Below are 15,325 nucleotides of genomic sequence, written 5' to 3'. Positions count from 1 at the left end.
TTCGTAATCGGAATCGAAATCGAAATCAGAATCGAAATTGGAATGAAAATTTGAATTCATAGAGGAGAGTAAGAATTGAGTTCTAAATAGATTGAGCAATTCCCATTCTATCCTAAAATCAAAATCGAAATGAGACTTCTTCCAATCAAATGATTAGAATAAGAGTCACCCATTCCGATTTTGATTTCAGACCTCTATTTCTCCCAACCAAATATCCCTTAGAGTATCAAATATTTAATATTTTTTTATTTTTAAAAAATAAAATATATTTACTACATCATGCTGATGTCATGAGTCAATTGATCGGGCCAACCAGTTGACTCCTGACCTTTTTTTTATTTCGGTCCGATGTCCGATTCGATTCTGGAAACATTGTTTGAGACTAACCGAAGTAAAAGTGTCAGAGATGTTATGTTTTCTAGATGGATTCAATCTCATAACTCCTCATCTAGTCTTAGAGGGTATTTAGTTCGTGATTGAAATCAAAATCGGAATGAAAATCGGAATAGATGGAAATCAGAATCGGAATAGCCTAATCCTCCAAAGCGTTTGGTTCGTGGTTGAAATCAGAATTGGAATAGATGATTTCCATTATTGTTGCTTGGTTCATTTGAAGATAGAAATCGAAATCATAAGTAGGAAACTTGATAACTTCCTAAGAGAAATCTCACAAGAAAGTAAATACAGAATCATGGGAACAATCTATAATTAGCTGATTACACCATAATGAGACATAAGCAACAGCCCTCATTAACAAAACCTGTTCATAGAAATAAAGAAAATAGAACTTAACACGGCATCTAGATACATGATGTACATATCAAAAAAACAAAATGATCACTTAAACATGACTGATTGAAAGAGGCTCAATGAAAAAGCATTGGACTGTGCAAAGTAAAGACAAAAAAATCAAACCATCAATAGAAAAGTTAACACAATCATTTGGGAGTAATGCTACATAGGTTCATCTGACATCACCATAACCAACTATACCATAAAGTTAACCAAAAATTTCAACAAGAGAAATGGATAAGCCGTCAACTATGATATCTTAACCATTAATTAGATATATTGCCTTCAGTATCAACAAACCAAGCTGAGCACTTATATAAAGAAGAAATGCCCTTATAACCTGCATAAAAAAAACCATGTCTGGAGCAATGCAACTATATTACAATATGCTTTTTAAGAGAGCAACCCTTAAAAAGCATATTGTCAAACAGCTTGTGTGCCCCTAATCCAGTAAATGACAGCCATCGGCATCATCCACTCTTCCACCCACCGGTGCTCCTCCCCCTTCCATCGGCCACTCCAATGTCATCGTCTCTCCGCTGGTGGCAGGCCCAGATGACCCCATCTCAGCCTGTGCCATCTCAGTGGGGGACGCCTCCACCACTGTGGACACCGACGATGGTGCTGGCACCAGCTGATGGTGCTGGCACCAGCTGGTGGTGCCTCCTCTTGATGTGGTGGAGCGCAGTTTGGATAGCCAAAACCCCTCCACCATCATCCACATTGTCATCATCAAAGAAGCTCTTGAACCTAACAGACATGCGAGGTCGGTGTGGTCCGCTGCGGCAGCAGCGGCGACGGAGTCGACGGAGGGGAGGCAAAAATGGAAAACAGGGCAAGAGTTGAGGGAGAGCCAAAGGACTATGCAGTCGGAGTGGTGGAGGTGGGAGCAGGGGAGTTGTCGAAGATCCGTATCAATGGAAGAGGTGGTGGCTTGGCTGGATGCATGCCCACTGTGGTCCATCATCGAGTTGGTCGTTGCCGGCCTTGCTTCTTCGTCGGCACCCATGAGTACGCCTCCCCCAAGGTTGATGGCGCGATGAAGCATCGGAATGACATCTCAATCCAACAGAGAGAGTCCGAATTAGATTGGAGAAAAATTAGGCCATTCCCATTCCACTTCAGAATTGGAAACGAAATAAGACACCTCTCAATCAAACGGCTAGAATAAGAGTCATCCATTCTGATTTTCATTCCATATCTTTATTTCCCCAAACAAACACACCATTATTCTAAATTTATCAATCAATCTAGCCTCCTTACCATTTCTAACAAGTGAACAGCTTATCAGCTAGTTATAGAATCTGTTGATGACAGTTGTTGACTCATGATGATCAAATCCTTCATGCTCAAGTAATGTTTTTTAGGCTGCACCAGACACTTATGTCCCATGTCAATTTCAACTCAAAATTGAATTTCTATGGCCGAAAAAGAGGCTTAGTTTAGTTGATTTGAGCAGAAATCAAAGAAAACTACCCATGTATCCTTGTGTGTGTGAAAGAGAGGGAGAGACAGATTATACATGTATGGTGGGAAGTGCCAAATTGCCGTTGGCTTATTGATAAAGTCACTTGGGTTTTAGGAGATTAAGATTTCAGGCTAGGGACTAAAGCATGAAAAACTAAATTATGATTAGAGCAAGGGGTCATAAATAATTTTCTCAGCAGGGACTGGAAGTTAATTTTCAAGCTGAGAAGTGAGATCTAGGGACGTCACCTTGGCCCTAGCATTTTGCAAAGTTATATATATATATATATATATACACACACACACACACCCCTGAATCCTTTTAAAGGAATTAAAAAAAAATACTTGAAACTTTAGTTGCAAATACCACCCTAACTAGGAGATTTGTATATAAATATTTTGCAAAAATGATCAATTTACCCTTCAGACTCATTTGGTTCACGAGAAGTAGAGAGAAGAAGAGGTAGTTTTTGAGAAGTGGAGAGGGGATTTCTTATTTGGTTAGAGTTTTAGAAGGAGAGAGAACTAAAAATCTCTTCATATAGGAAGGCACTTCTCATATTTCATGAGAAATGAAAACTTACGAGGAAGATAGGTTTTAGCACTTTCCATGAAAAGAAATTGATGAGATTTTTTTAAAAAAATATATTTTTAAGATCCATGACTAAAATTTTGCAAAATATCAATGGATGGTTCGGATGAAATTTTGAATAGTGATATAATATTATATTAATATTATCTTAATATTTATATAAATATAATATAATATTTATATTTATTATAATATTTATTATTTTTTAATATTATTTTAATATTTTTATTAATATTAATATAATATTTATATTAATATAATATAATATTTAATATAATATTTATATATAAATAAATTTATTATATTAAAATTTTAATATTATATTAATATATATTAGTATTATATTAATACAATAAATTATTATGATCTAATGTTATATTATAATATATTAATATTATATTTATATTAATATAAATAAAATATTAATATTTATATAAAATTTAGAAGCAAAAAAATGTGGTATTATATCTATCAGAGGTATAATAGATATTTCATATAGTTTAAAAAATGATTGCTCAATCAAATATAAATTATTCTATAATAAATTATTTTTTTATAATTAATTAAATGTATCAAAATTTTAATTTTTCAAAAAATTATTTTCTTCCCACGAGTCAAATAAGTCTTTTAGAGTTCGGACTAACCCCCCTTCAGGTGGAAGAATTGGTCCAGTTTGTGACCGAAGCCATCAGGTGTGAAGAAAATCTATTGGATTCCTAAACGATATCACGAATTTGCGGTTGGATTCGATTTTGATATTGTTGCCCTTGGGAACCCTCCTTTGACAACAAACAAGGTAGATGATCTCCTCACCCTTGCGTTGCACGTGCCCCAAACGAGATCTCCTGGCTCCCGGTCCTGATTGGCTGCTACTGCCTACGGCTTGCTGCCTATTTAAACCCCCCACTCCCCTCTTTCCTCCTCCCCCTCTCTCTCTCTCTCTCTCTCCTCCTTTGCTTCCTATCTTTCTCTGCTTGGTCTCTCGAGGTCTCGGCATTGAGCCTCTAACATCTCGGTCATCAGAATCCGGTATCTTTCTTTCGACGCCATCATGTTTCTAAGTCGAACCCTTCTTAATGTTTATAGACAAGATGGCTTCAAATTGCACGACTGCACTGACCTCTCTCAAGTATATGATCTTCTTCAACATATGAGAGGATTTGGAGGCTCTTTGAGCTCCTTACAATCAACTTTTAATTTTTCTGGCATCGATGATTTTATAAATCAATAACTATGGATTCATCATGGCCATTTTTGGTTTTGATGATCAGCTTACATTACAAGTTAATACTTTCTTGGTTATAAGTTGTCGAGTCAAATTGCAGTTTATTTTAACACTCTTGCTCCAACTGCAAAAGCTTCCGTCCTTCTAAAAGTGTTTATCTTTGAGTTTTTAAGGTTTAGTGGATCAAAATGGCATGCGAGGACCGATTTCTAAATGACCAGAGGCCCAAGATCGATTGCCTTCTCTTTGGTATGTCTTTAGCTCTGCAATTTTCGGACTAAAGGATCTGAAGAGTGAAACAGGGTTCTTTCCTTCTGTCTTTTAATATGTAGATCTTGATGATACTCTATATCCTCTGAGTTCTGGCCTTTCAACTGAGATTCTCAAGAACATTGGAGGTAATAATTGTTGCAGATCCTCATAAATTGTCGAAGATGGTAGATTCCTCTGCTTAAATAGAGGCACAGTAATATACCATTCTTATTGTTTTTCTCTTCAGATTATTTGGTCCAAAAGCTTGGGATTGAGGAAAGCAAAATCCCTGATATGTGTAATCTTCTCTACAAGAACTATGGGACAACAATGGCTGGACTAAGGGTATGGTTAGCCGCTTCAGCTCTGTTAATATTTTCAGTTGAATACTATTTGATTTCTGCAAAGAGCTATTCCAGCCTGTTACCACAAAAAAAAAAAAAAAAAAGAAAAAAAAAAGCGCTATTCCAGCCTCCTCTACTAATGCTGCTTTATGGTGCTAATCGCACAGGCCATTGGCTACACATTTGATTATGAGGAGTATCACAGGTTCTGATTTTCCTCTTTTTATAAGTCATGAATAAGTGCACAAATCTATTAGTTGATAACCTGTTGTGTTGGCGTCTACAGTTTTGTTCATGGAAGGCTACCTTATGAAAAGATAAAGCCAGATCCAGTTCTTAGGCATCTGTTACTGAGCCTGCCAATTCGCAAAATCGTAAGTTCTTAAACTTTTGAAGTGGTAAACAGTCACTGTTTCTTCATTGTATGATTTCTCAAAAGATTGTTGTTTCATTTGATTCTGCTACTTGAAACAGATATTCACAAATGCCGACAGGACCCATACTGCTAAAGTGCTGAATAGGCTTGGATTGGAAGACTGTTTTGAAGGGATCATATGTTTCGAGACTCTGAATCCACCCATGGAGGCCACTAGAACCAATATATTTGACATCATTGAGTACTCACTTCGACCTGTTGCTGGTATGGAGCTGCCTGAGACTCCAGTTCTCTGCAAGCCATCTGAATATGCTATAAAGCAGGCTTTCGACATCGCCGGCATCGACCCTCAGAAGACAGTAAGATAGTTGTTACCCTCATACCTCTGCAATACTGAAAAGTCTGCATCATTCTTACGAGCAATAACTTTAAATTTACAAGAAAAATTAATTAGATCCCCTCTCTACAATCTAAGAAATATATGCTTGTACAAGTATACCCGAAACATTCTTTTTCTTTTTTTTTTGGTAAATTATACTAATTCTGTTTGATGGTGCAAATTGGTCTTCAGATTTTCTTTGATGATAGTGCTCGCAACATCCAGGCAGGCAAACGCATTGGTCTCCACACAGTGCTTGTAAGTTCCGCTTATTCAGCCTCAATAGTAAATTTCTGGGGTTAAGTTCACAATCGCCGAGGATCTAATTCAGACTACTTATTTTTCAAACCTCTACCATCATTCACCTCCCATGTAATTATTAATCCATTTTATAATTGGCTGAACCAAATTCCAAATTTCCAACGTAAATTTTATCTGGAGGCCTTATTTCTGTGGTTTCCTTGCCTCCAAGTAGTGGCCAGTGCCTGGTGAGGACTGAAGATCTTCTAATTACAAAGCACAATTAGGTCACATTGCTGAGTCTTCATAGCTATTTCTGATCATTTTCACTAAAATTGTGAATCCAGGTGGGGACTTCTCATAAAGTTAAAGGTGCCGACCATGCATTGGAGAGCATCCACAACATTAGGGAGGCACTGCCAGAGCTCTGGGAGGAGGGTGAGAGGTCAGGAGATGTCATTTACTCAGGAAAGGTTGCGATTGAGACAACAGTGACCGCTTAATGTCTCGTGTATTCATTGACTGCGTGGTGGAGGGAAGGGAATGGGCAAGGGATATTTATGTGAAGGATTTTCCTTCCAATTTCATATATATATATATATATATAGAAATAGATCTCCTTTTTAATCTATTGGCTTTCATCTAACTAACTAGTGAGTTCTTTGGACTAAAAATAGATAAAGCCAACACTGGAGTGTGCAACTGGATGTCTGATACTGGATATTCTAGCGCGTTTGTGTTACTTACTACTCCAGTCGGACACAGAATTGAGGTTACTGATAAAGAATTCTCCTAGTAAAACAACTTGTGGGAAGCCTTCTATGTGAACAATTGTCACGAATTAAGAGGAATGGAGGAAGAAAAATGCATCTAGTTAAGCAATCCTCGATGATCCCATGATACCAACGTTGGAACAGGTCCTCTTTCAGAATAATCCATGTTAGAACTTAGCGACCAAAATACCGATATGTCTATATTGGATATCTTATTAAATTCTTAGACAAGAAACAATATGCAGCCGGCAAATTCTCTACAGGTTACTGCATTCACCATTGTCGGGATGCAAGGAGAACAATGAAATAGGGTTTTCAAAAAAAAAGAAAATTTAGAAAGTTGTTTTATTGGATCCAGTTGTGATGATAATATAATCTTTCAGCTGTTAAAGCTTTCAAGTTTCAATATTCTACGCCTATAAACTAGTGATATATTCATGATTCTTAAACAACAAATTTAACTCCAGGCTAGTTAGTAGTAGTCCAGCATGCACAGTTCAATCGGTGTTTCAACTGATTGCAACAAAACAAATATAAGAACTAGCTTCAATCAGTCATGTATATTGCACTTAGTTGCCCATACAAGAAGATTATCTACTGGATATATATAGCAGGCAGAATGTGCGGTGCTCGATTATTAGCCATCACTTGCCTGCTCTTCGATATCACAAAGCAATTTGGAAGGTGGAGGTCCTTGCGAAATCAATGACATTCACTCAACTTGCTATTAAAAATAGGCTGCACATAGGTGAAGAAGGGATAGAGGATTTCGTCTGTTTTTTCCTCTTGTGTAATGCAACCTTTGGGACCGGCTCGTGCTTGTTCATCAACTGTCCTTTTGCTAGAAGTATTTGGTTCGCTTTGAAGCTTCATCTGAACTCCAAAGGCGGGTCTTCAAATCTATATATAGGAAATATGGACTGCCTAGAGAAAAAAGAAAAAGATTTAAAAAAAAATCATCGATCAGCATGGTCCTCAAGAAGAACCATCACGTCTTTGATATCTAGGGAAATTTCTGTTCCAACAACAATGTTGAAAACCAGCGCAAAGTCTCTAGGATCTCATCTCCATTATTCCATTCCAACTTTTCTCTTGCATTCACCGGCTCAGAATGGACCTATTCTTCTTTCAATTACCTTAAAAAAAAGGTATTCTGCTGATTTTTGCCATTTTTGCAAAAAAATCATTTATTATTTACTTCACTGTAGATGGTATCATTCTTCCTAGAACATGGATAAGCTCGACTCGATGGGAGCCCCATTAAGCATTGGCAAAATTTACCGTCCTGTCTCTTCCACTGCACCAATTATTGCCTTGTCTTTAACATCATGAGATCCTTTGGGGCTTATCCAAAAAAATCCTACAATTATACGTCTACAGTCCAAAAACAGCAGCACTTTCGGGACAATAATGCAGTAGAACAAACACAGTCCCATTGATCCCCAGAATCGCAAGTCCCCCACTTACTAAAACCATGTCACTTAGACAAATATTTCTAGGTCCATCGGGCAATAAAGATTATGCCATGATTAAATGCATATTTCCCTCAGTTCAGACAAGTAAATCAACACTCAAATCTTCATTTGATGTTACATAAGATTCGGATCCCTCCAGTTCTTATTTCTACAGTACAAAACCACAAGAAACCAATATATCATCATCAGTATTAGTTGTCATGTCTTGCCCTTCTTTCTCACTTTTTCTTGAGAGAATCCTCCTTGATCACTTTGCTACGCCATTTTTGAATGCAATGGCAAATTTTACACCCACTATGTAGTGGCACTTCGCCACCAATAGAAACAATGATTCAATCATACTTGATAATTTTGTGCCAATGTAAATGATCTTGTGGTTAGACAAGGATGTGAACCGCCCAAAGGTATTTCATTGTTGCCATCAAATGGGCATGATTGCTATCTCCAATTTAACAGTACCGTCCGCCTTCCATTCCTTAGAAATTTCCATCTCCTGCAAGAGTTCATAATTAATCAAATGCGGCAATGTTCTTTGTCTTAATGTGATAGTTAAGAGGACAAATCATGCATAAAGAGTATGCTCTATTATTACAATCAATTAAAATATGTCAGCATGCCATAGACTTCAGTGGAAACAGTTGTGTAAGATCATATTTGCAGATATTGTGCATTATCTGAGATCATAATTACAGCAACCTAGGTATCATTATCAAATGGTCTTCAATTTCTCCAGGCCATCCTCCTGACTTATTTAACATAATAAGGCATCCATGCCTTTCTTTGCAAATATACTACCATTGCACCCCAGAGAGACAGAGAGAGAGAGGACATCTTTCATTAAAAAAAAAGATCATATTAGGGTCCCCTTTTTAACTAAAAAAAAAAGTGTGTGAGAGAGAGAGAGGACACCTCTCATTAAAAAAAAAAAAAAAATCATATTAGGGTCCCCTTTTTTTATTAAAAAAAAAAGATATTAGGGACCCATCTTTCCCTTTTTTTTTTTAAAAAAAAAAACATATCAGGTTCCCCTTTTTGTGGAAAAAGGCCGTTGCCGGGGATCGAACGCAGGTGACGAAAACGCCAAAAAAACATATCAGGTTCCCCTTTTCGTGGAAAAAGGCCATTGCCGGGGATCGAACGCGGGTGACAAAAACGCCGTTGCCGGGGATCGAACCCGGGTCACCCGCGTGACAGGCGGGAATACTCACCACTATACTACAACGACTGACATGCCACATCATGAATATACTTCTTTTTGGATAGGCGAAAACCACCCCGTCACAACTGTTTGGGTAGAAGTGCGTGTTACCAAGAATGAGGTCTATACAGGAGAAAAGAAGTATGTCTTATGTAAAGTAAACCAAAAATGGATCCACAAAAAATAATTACAACAAAAAAGAAATAAACTTATAGCACAGAAAATTTGAAGAAACGAAAGTGAACTATTACAAAACAAGAAAAATTTTTTATGCACCGCACGTGATGGTTAAATCACATGCAAGATCGGAGAGCGATATGATAAATTTTTTTTTTCTTTGACCCCTTGCGTGATCTAATCACCACGCATAGTATATGATTTTCTGCATCGCACGTGATGCACAAAGAATTTCCCTATAAAGCAATGCGTATCCATACACCCAGAAGCCCAACAGAAATAAATGTAGAACCATTGCTCAAAAAACATGTGAAGCCATTGTGGGTATAAATAGATAAGCATCTGAAGGAAGATCATTTGTCCACCTTGAATCCAAAATTTCTTCATTGCCAATAGTAATGTGGGCAAAGTCTGCTTAATTTGGAGATAAACCTGAAACTGAATATATTTAAATCAGCTTTCTAAAATTGAAATGGAACCAATTAACAATAAAGTTCGCTTAAAACCAATCCAAGAAATTCGATTTATAGGGCTTACATTCTATGGATTGAACTAAATGAACACGGTTAACTCTAAACATAAAGTTCTAATTTATATACAATAAAAATTATAGGAAAAAATTTAAAAAGTGGAGTGTGTATGTGTGTATGTATATGGATTGAGTGCAAGGATGAAAGTGGACTAAATAATATTCATTTGTATCTGTTTCTATATGGAAATCTATTTGAATATGTATAGAAATTTAAGCATCTAACTAATATACAAATCTATATATGTACCTGTATCCATATGTATAAAAAAAAAAAAAAAGAATATGGATATAGATAGAGAACTATCTGGTCCGTATTTGAATATTCGATTCTATTTTTAATCTTATTTAACTTTATATAGTACTTATTAAATTTTAAAAAAAAATATAATCATATTAATATACTATTAAATTGATTTACTATCTGTTTAGTGATATTTTTAATTTTATGGCCATATAGTTTAGTTATCCAACTTATATCCATATAAATATGCATATTTTCAGTATTCAATTTATATCTGCACCTGTTTAAAATAAATATGGATATAAATTTTTATAACTGACTAATATTTGTATTCGTCAAACACAACAAATATAGTTGTGAATCTAGTATCTAATCCGATTTGGGTCAGATCGATTTAAATTGATTTTTCAAAAATTCAAACTAAAATTTTGATTCAAACCTTTCTTAAATTAATACTAAGTTACATTTTAAAAAAATAAATTAAACCAAAAAGACCGATTCAGGTTGGGTTTGGCTATTTTTTTACACCCTCTGGCCATCCGAGATCGTGCCCGCACGGCGGTTGGGAATACTCACCACTATACTGGAACCTCCATTGCAGGATTATTTATATCAGATAATATGTGCTTATCATATTAGGGGAGATGGTTCCCTTATCCTTCCCTGTACTACAAGCGATATTATTGGAAAGTGATATTGTTATTATATGTTGAGCAGCTGGAATTTAGCCGGTGTGCTGGTTTTTCTTAACCAGAACCCCAAAATGTGCTCTTTCCCCTCCTCTCTCTTTTCTCTCTGTGTTAGAGCCAACTCACTTCCTTAGGCTGTCCTCTTTAGCTTTTGGGAGATGGCACATTTTTGATGGTGGGATTAAACAGAAGCATTAGTTGAGCATTGTTGCGGCCAATCGCCTCGTCGCCCGATCGCCGGGAAGCGTGCACCTGCAAAAGGGAGTCCGCACTGACCGGAGGCGGCTCCGGCGGGGACCCTCCGACGGTCAAGTCAGAGAGGTGACTGGGCAACAGTAAAATGCAGACAGAGAGCTCTGAGAGGGAGAAAGAGAGAGGAGCGAGCCTGCGTATGTGGGAGAGACGGGCGGATCGACCTTTTGCACTGTTGCCTTCTCCGGTATATATAGCGGAGCGCGGTATGGCGCCGTCATTAATGGCGCGGACAAGTGAGGAACTGTCAACTCACTGTAGGCTGTCAGAGCCGCCGTGAAAACATCATGTCGCCGTGTAGCCATCTAATCACCAGGGTTGACCCGGCTCTCGGCGGGACAATACCCTTAGGTAACTGTGCCGCGTGTCCGTGTCAGAGCTGACAACGTCTGGCGGCCGTACGGTGGTTGGTGGAGTCGGCCGACCCAAGGTCGGTGGCCATCAGAGTGGCGTCGGGCTCCTCCGCCGGTCGGCGAGCTTCAAGTGGGTCGGCGACCGGACCTCTGGGTTCAGTCGGTCGGGAATAGACCGTGGGATGGCCGTGGTTAGCCGCTGATGGCGTCCGTTGGCCTGCCGCCCGACTTACGATCGGCCAGTCGGAGTCGTTCGTCGGGCCGTCGGTTAGTCGGTCGGGCCGCCAGACGGTCGGGCCCTCCGATAGTCGGTCGGTCGGTCGTTCGGGGCCCCGAGGTCGGTCCCTCCGATAGTCGGTCGGTCGGTCGGTCGGTATCCCCCAACAGTTGCCCCCCTCCACTCCTAAGTCGGGTGGAGAGCTGGCCGGTGCCTACATTCGGGTAGCAGGACCGGACGACTGGGAGTGGATTTGTCGCATGTGCAGATCCGACCGTACCGCCGGCTGATCCGTTGTCTGACACCTCACGAACCCCGAGAGATCCGAACGTCTAGTCGATGCCAGAAGTCGCGCCGGCGTCCGGTGCCGGACGCCGCGTCTTGTCGTCGCCAGCCGTCACGTCGGTGTCAGAAGATCGGGTGCCGGACGATACGGCGTCAGTCGATCGGATTATTCGGCGCCGATCGTGGGTGAGGCGTCCCATCGGGAACGCGGACCGGCGCGGGCGGCCGACTGCGGAGCCAACCCCCGCGCGCCGCGTGTCAAGGTGGTTGGCCGGCGCCCGCTCCGGCATTTAATGTGGGCGGTGCGGGCGTCCCGGGGCGATGCGCGCCGAATCTTTAGCCAATCGGCGGGCGCCACGCATCGCGCATCTGGAGGACTTTGGTCGGCGCGGGAGCATCTCAGCCGTCGGTCGGCCCTATATATATAGGACCTCCCGGACCCTGACCCACATTTGCCATTTGCTGGGGAAACTCTGTCCGGGCGATTTCTCGGTCGTCGCGGGCAGAGCTTTTCTCTACCTCCGGAGGGTCCATCGGGTTCGTGGCCCTCCTTCCCCTTCTTGCTTTCTTCTCTTCTTTCTCTTCTTTCGGTTCCTGCATAATGACCAGGAAACCGACTCAGGGAGCTCGGTCGGGGAACCCGACCGACGACACCCGATCGGCTCCGGAAGATGAGGCCTCCTCGCTTTCGGGGCCGAACGTCGATCAGCTTCGGGAGCATTATCGTATCCCGGAGCAGTTTCGGCTCTATGCTCCAGGGGCCGGCGGTCGGGTCAACCACCCTCCGCCCGGCGACCTGGCGCTGTATGTTGAGGACCTTCGTGCGGGTCTTCGACTTCCGATTCCGGAGTTCGTCCGGAATCTACTTGATTACTACGGACTCTGTCCGGCGCAACTGGCGCCGAACTCTATCCGGCTAATCATTTCTTTTGCGCTGTTGTGTCAGCTCTTGCCGACCAACCCTCGCGTTTTCCTCTTCCGGTCCTTCTTTGTGCTCCGACCCCACCCTAAAGCCCGAGGGTGGTGGCTCTTCAATCCCCGGAAGGGTCTTGCTTTCATAACCGGTCTTCCATCGTCCATTCATGGATGGAAGAACCAGTTTTTCTTTGTTTCCTCTTCCTCCTCTTGGGGCTTTCCTTCTCGCTGGGGTGTACCCCGAACTGAGGCCAACGACAACAGTCGGGTCGACGTGGACGACCGGGAGGACTTCCACCGACTCAAAGATATGTCGGTCCCGAAGCAGAGGGAGCTTGTTACCGAGCAAGCTCTCTATGATGCTGGCCTGAGTCTGGTCCCCCGAATAGGTATCGTCCGATTCCCCAGTCCGATTCCCCAGTTTTTTCTTTTTATTCGGCTTTAGGGTAGTTCTGGTCCGGCCTCTGACATTGGTAGGTTTTGCAGGGACACCGTCGAGGATGAGGCCAACCGACGCCGAAATTCGTCATTTTGCCGCCGCGAGGAAGAGGGCAGCGTCGGGGGCTGGCCCTTCACGCCCTTCCAAGAGACCAGCTCCAGTTCAGCCGACCGTGGAAGCGTCGGCGACCGAGGGGTCGGAGCCAATCATAGCCCTTGCGGCTCCGACCGTCCGAGTCGAGGAGAGGCCGACCGAGGAAGTGGCCGAAGGGGTGTCGGCGGTTTCGCCGCCGCGGGTGGAGCCGGATGACGTTCGTGAAGCCGAACATCGTCCGGAGGCGTCTGCTGGCGCGACGGGGGGCGCCGGGTCGAACTCCAGCGTCCCATCGCTGCCAGCCCCGTCGGTCGGGGCAGCTGATCGGGGGAAAGCCCCGATGGAGCCCTCGGAGGAGGAGAGGTCAATGCCCCCCAGCGCATACTATCCTGAGGGTGCATCGGCCTTGGCCGACCATAACCTTGCGAGGAGGTTGTGCCAGGGGATCCTCCTTCCCACCGACGTTCAGTCGTTGCGGTCTCGGCAAGTGACCGAAATGTTGTCGCGGTTCTACCCGTCGATGGTGGAGGTAAGCTTCGCGTCACCTTTTACTTTAGAAGAATTTACGTTTGCCACATAATTCTGACAAGGCTTCTTTCCGTCGGCAGTTGATCTTCACCATGTCCGAGTTGGAGGCCGGATACCGAAGGTTCGGCGACGTTCGGGCAGCCTTCAAGGAAAGGTCGGCAGCGGCCGAGGCCGAGAGAGGGAGACTGGTCGACCAACTGCAGGAGTCGGTCGATCGGAAGGCCAAGTTGACGGACGAGGTCTCCCGGCTCATGGCCGAACTAAAGTCGGCCAAGAAGGAGGCCAAGCACAAAGGTCGGGTAGTGCGTCGTCTTCGACGCGAACGGGACAGTGCCACCTCCGAACTCCAAGGGGAACGCGAGCAACTTCGGGTCAGCCTGGGGAAGCTCGCGGAAACCGAAGAGGACTTGTCCATCGCCCAAATCGACGCCGAAATTGCCAGGGCCGAGGCGGAATTGGCGAAGGAGGAGCTGGCCCACACTGAGGACGAGGCACGGTCGGCGAGGGAGTCGGCCGATCGTGCGGTTGAGGACTTCCGGGCCTCCGACCGGTACAAGGAGGAGATGCTCGAATCGGGCTTCGCCTCCTACCGGGTCGGGTTCGAGGATGGTCGGGATGCCGTCCATGCCTTGTACCCGGAGGTGGACGTCAGCCGAGTCGTCCCGCTGTTCGCCGAGGAAGAAGCCGAAGAAGAAGGAACGGAAGAAATGGCCGACCATCCGTCGGGAGGCGCCGTCGTGGTGGAGGAAGCCATCCCGGAGCAGGTGCCGGCGGAAGTTCCTTTATCGACCGAAGCTCATCTCTCGGCAGCCGATCAATCGTTGCTTATGGCCGAGACGCCGATCATCCCTGATCCTCCGTCGGTCGAAGAGATCGATCAGGACGGGTGATCGGCGCCGCCGACCCTCTTTATTTTGTCTTTTTTGAAAATACATGTAATCGGGCTTCGGCCCGACTTTGTAATGTTTTTTGATCAATGAGTAAAATTGTCTTCTCTTTTGCTTCTTGTTTGCAATGTTTCTTATCGCTGTAATGTCGAACCCTAGTCGCCAACTTAGAGAAGTCGCCAACTCGGGTAAGTTGGTAGGACTTAACCGGCTTGCATAGCTCTGAAGTAGCTTGTGTCCCGACTTTAGGTCGGTTTCCGAAAATTGTAGTCGCCGTTCGGGCGCATCTGTCAAGTAGGGAGCCGACCGAACCTAGTGAAGGTTCGGCGGCCGGACCTCCGTAGATGCACTTAGCCGGTCATCATCCGGCGCAGTGTCGGGGGCACGATAGTAAGTCGGGTTTTGCGTCTTTTGACAGACGGTGGCAAGCCGAGTGTCGTTCAGCCGACCGTAGGTCGGTCGGCGAGTAGTGGGTGCGACTAAGGTCGCGTCATGTGATAGACGGTGGTAAGCCGAATATCCCTCGACCGGCCGTAGCCTGATCGAAACGTCGCGGCAACAGCCGCGTGGGCTTTTAGCCTTTCTTCGGTCGGGGCCCGATCGA

General features: G+C 43.3%; 1 protein-coding gene and 1 non-coding gene across 2 annotated transcripts; one reads left to right on the top strand and one right to left on the bottom strand.

Moving 5' to 3' along the window:
• Positions 1-3,761: 3,761 nt before the first annotated feature.
• LOC105052204 (uncharacterized protein C24B11.05) lies at positions 3,762-6,259 on the top strand. The gene is made up of 9 exons (XM_010932940.2): positions 3,762-3,880; positions 4,250-4,325; positions 4,409-4,474; positions 4,576-4,673; positions 4,840-4,877; positions 4,959-5,046; positions 5,147-5,407; positions 5,620-5,685; positions 6,015-6,259. The coding sequence occupies exons 2-9, from the start codon at positions 4,265-4,267 to the stop codon at positions 6,168-6,170; spliced, it is 834 nt and encodes a 277-aa protein (XP_010931242.1). The 5' UTR covers positions 3,762-3,880; positions 4,250-4,264; the 3' UTR covers positions 6,171-6,259.
• Positions 6,260-9,068: 2,809 nt separating this feature from the next.
• Positions 9,069-9,140, bottom strand: TRNAD-GUC (transfer RNA aspartic acid (anticodon GUC)). Its single transcript has one exon. It is a non-coding gene; the product is annotated as a tRNA-Asp (tRNA).
• Positions 9,141-15,325: the final 6,185 nt, after the last annotated feature.

Source organism: Elaeis guineensis, chromosome 10 (assembly GCF_000442705.2).
Source record: "Elaeis guineensis isolate ETL-2024a chromosome 10, EG11, whole genome shotgun sequence".
Classification (NCBI taxonomy): Eukaryota; Viridiplantae; Streptophyta; class Magnoliopsida; order Arecales; family Arecaceae; genus Elaeis; species Elaeis guineensis.
This window is presented reverse-complemented; position numbering and strand designations above follow the sequence as displayed.

Coding starts and splice junctions, on each gene's coding strand:
- LOC105052204 (XM_010932940.2), top strand. CDS start 4,265: ATGGCATGCGAGGACCGATTTCTAAATGACCAGAGGCCCAAGATCGAT. Junction 4,674..4,839: donor CAACAATGGCTGGACTAAGG/GTATGGTTAGCC, acceptor CTAATCGCACAG/GCCATTGGCTACACATTTGA. Junction 5,686..6,014: donor TTGGTCTCCACACAGTGCTT/GTAAGTTCCGCT, acceptor TTGTGAATCCAG/GTGGGGACTTCTCATAAAGT.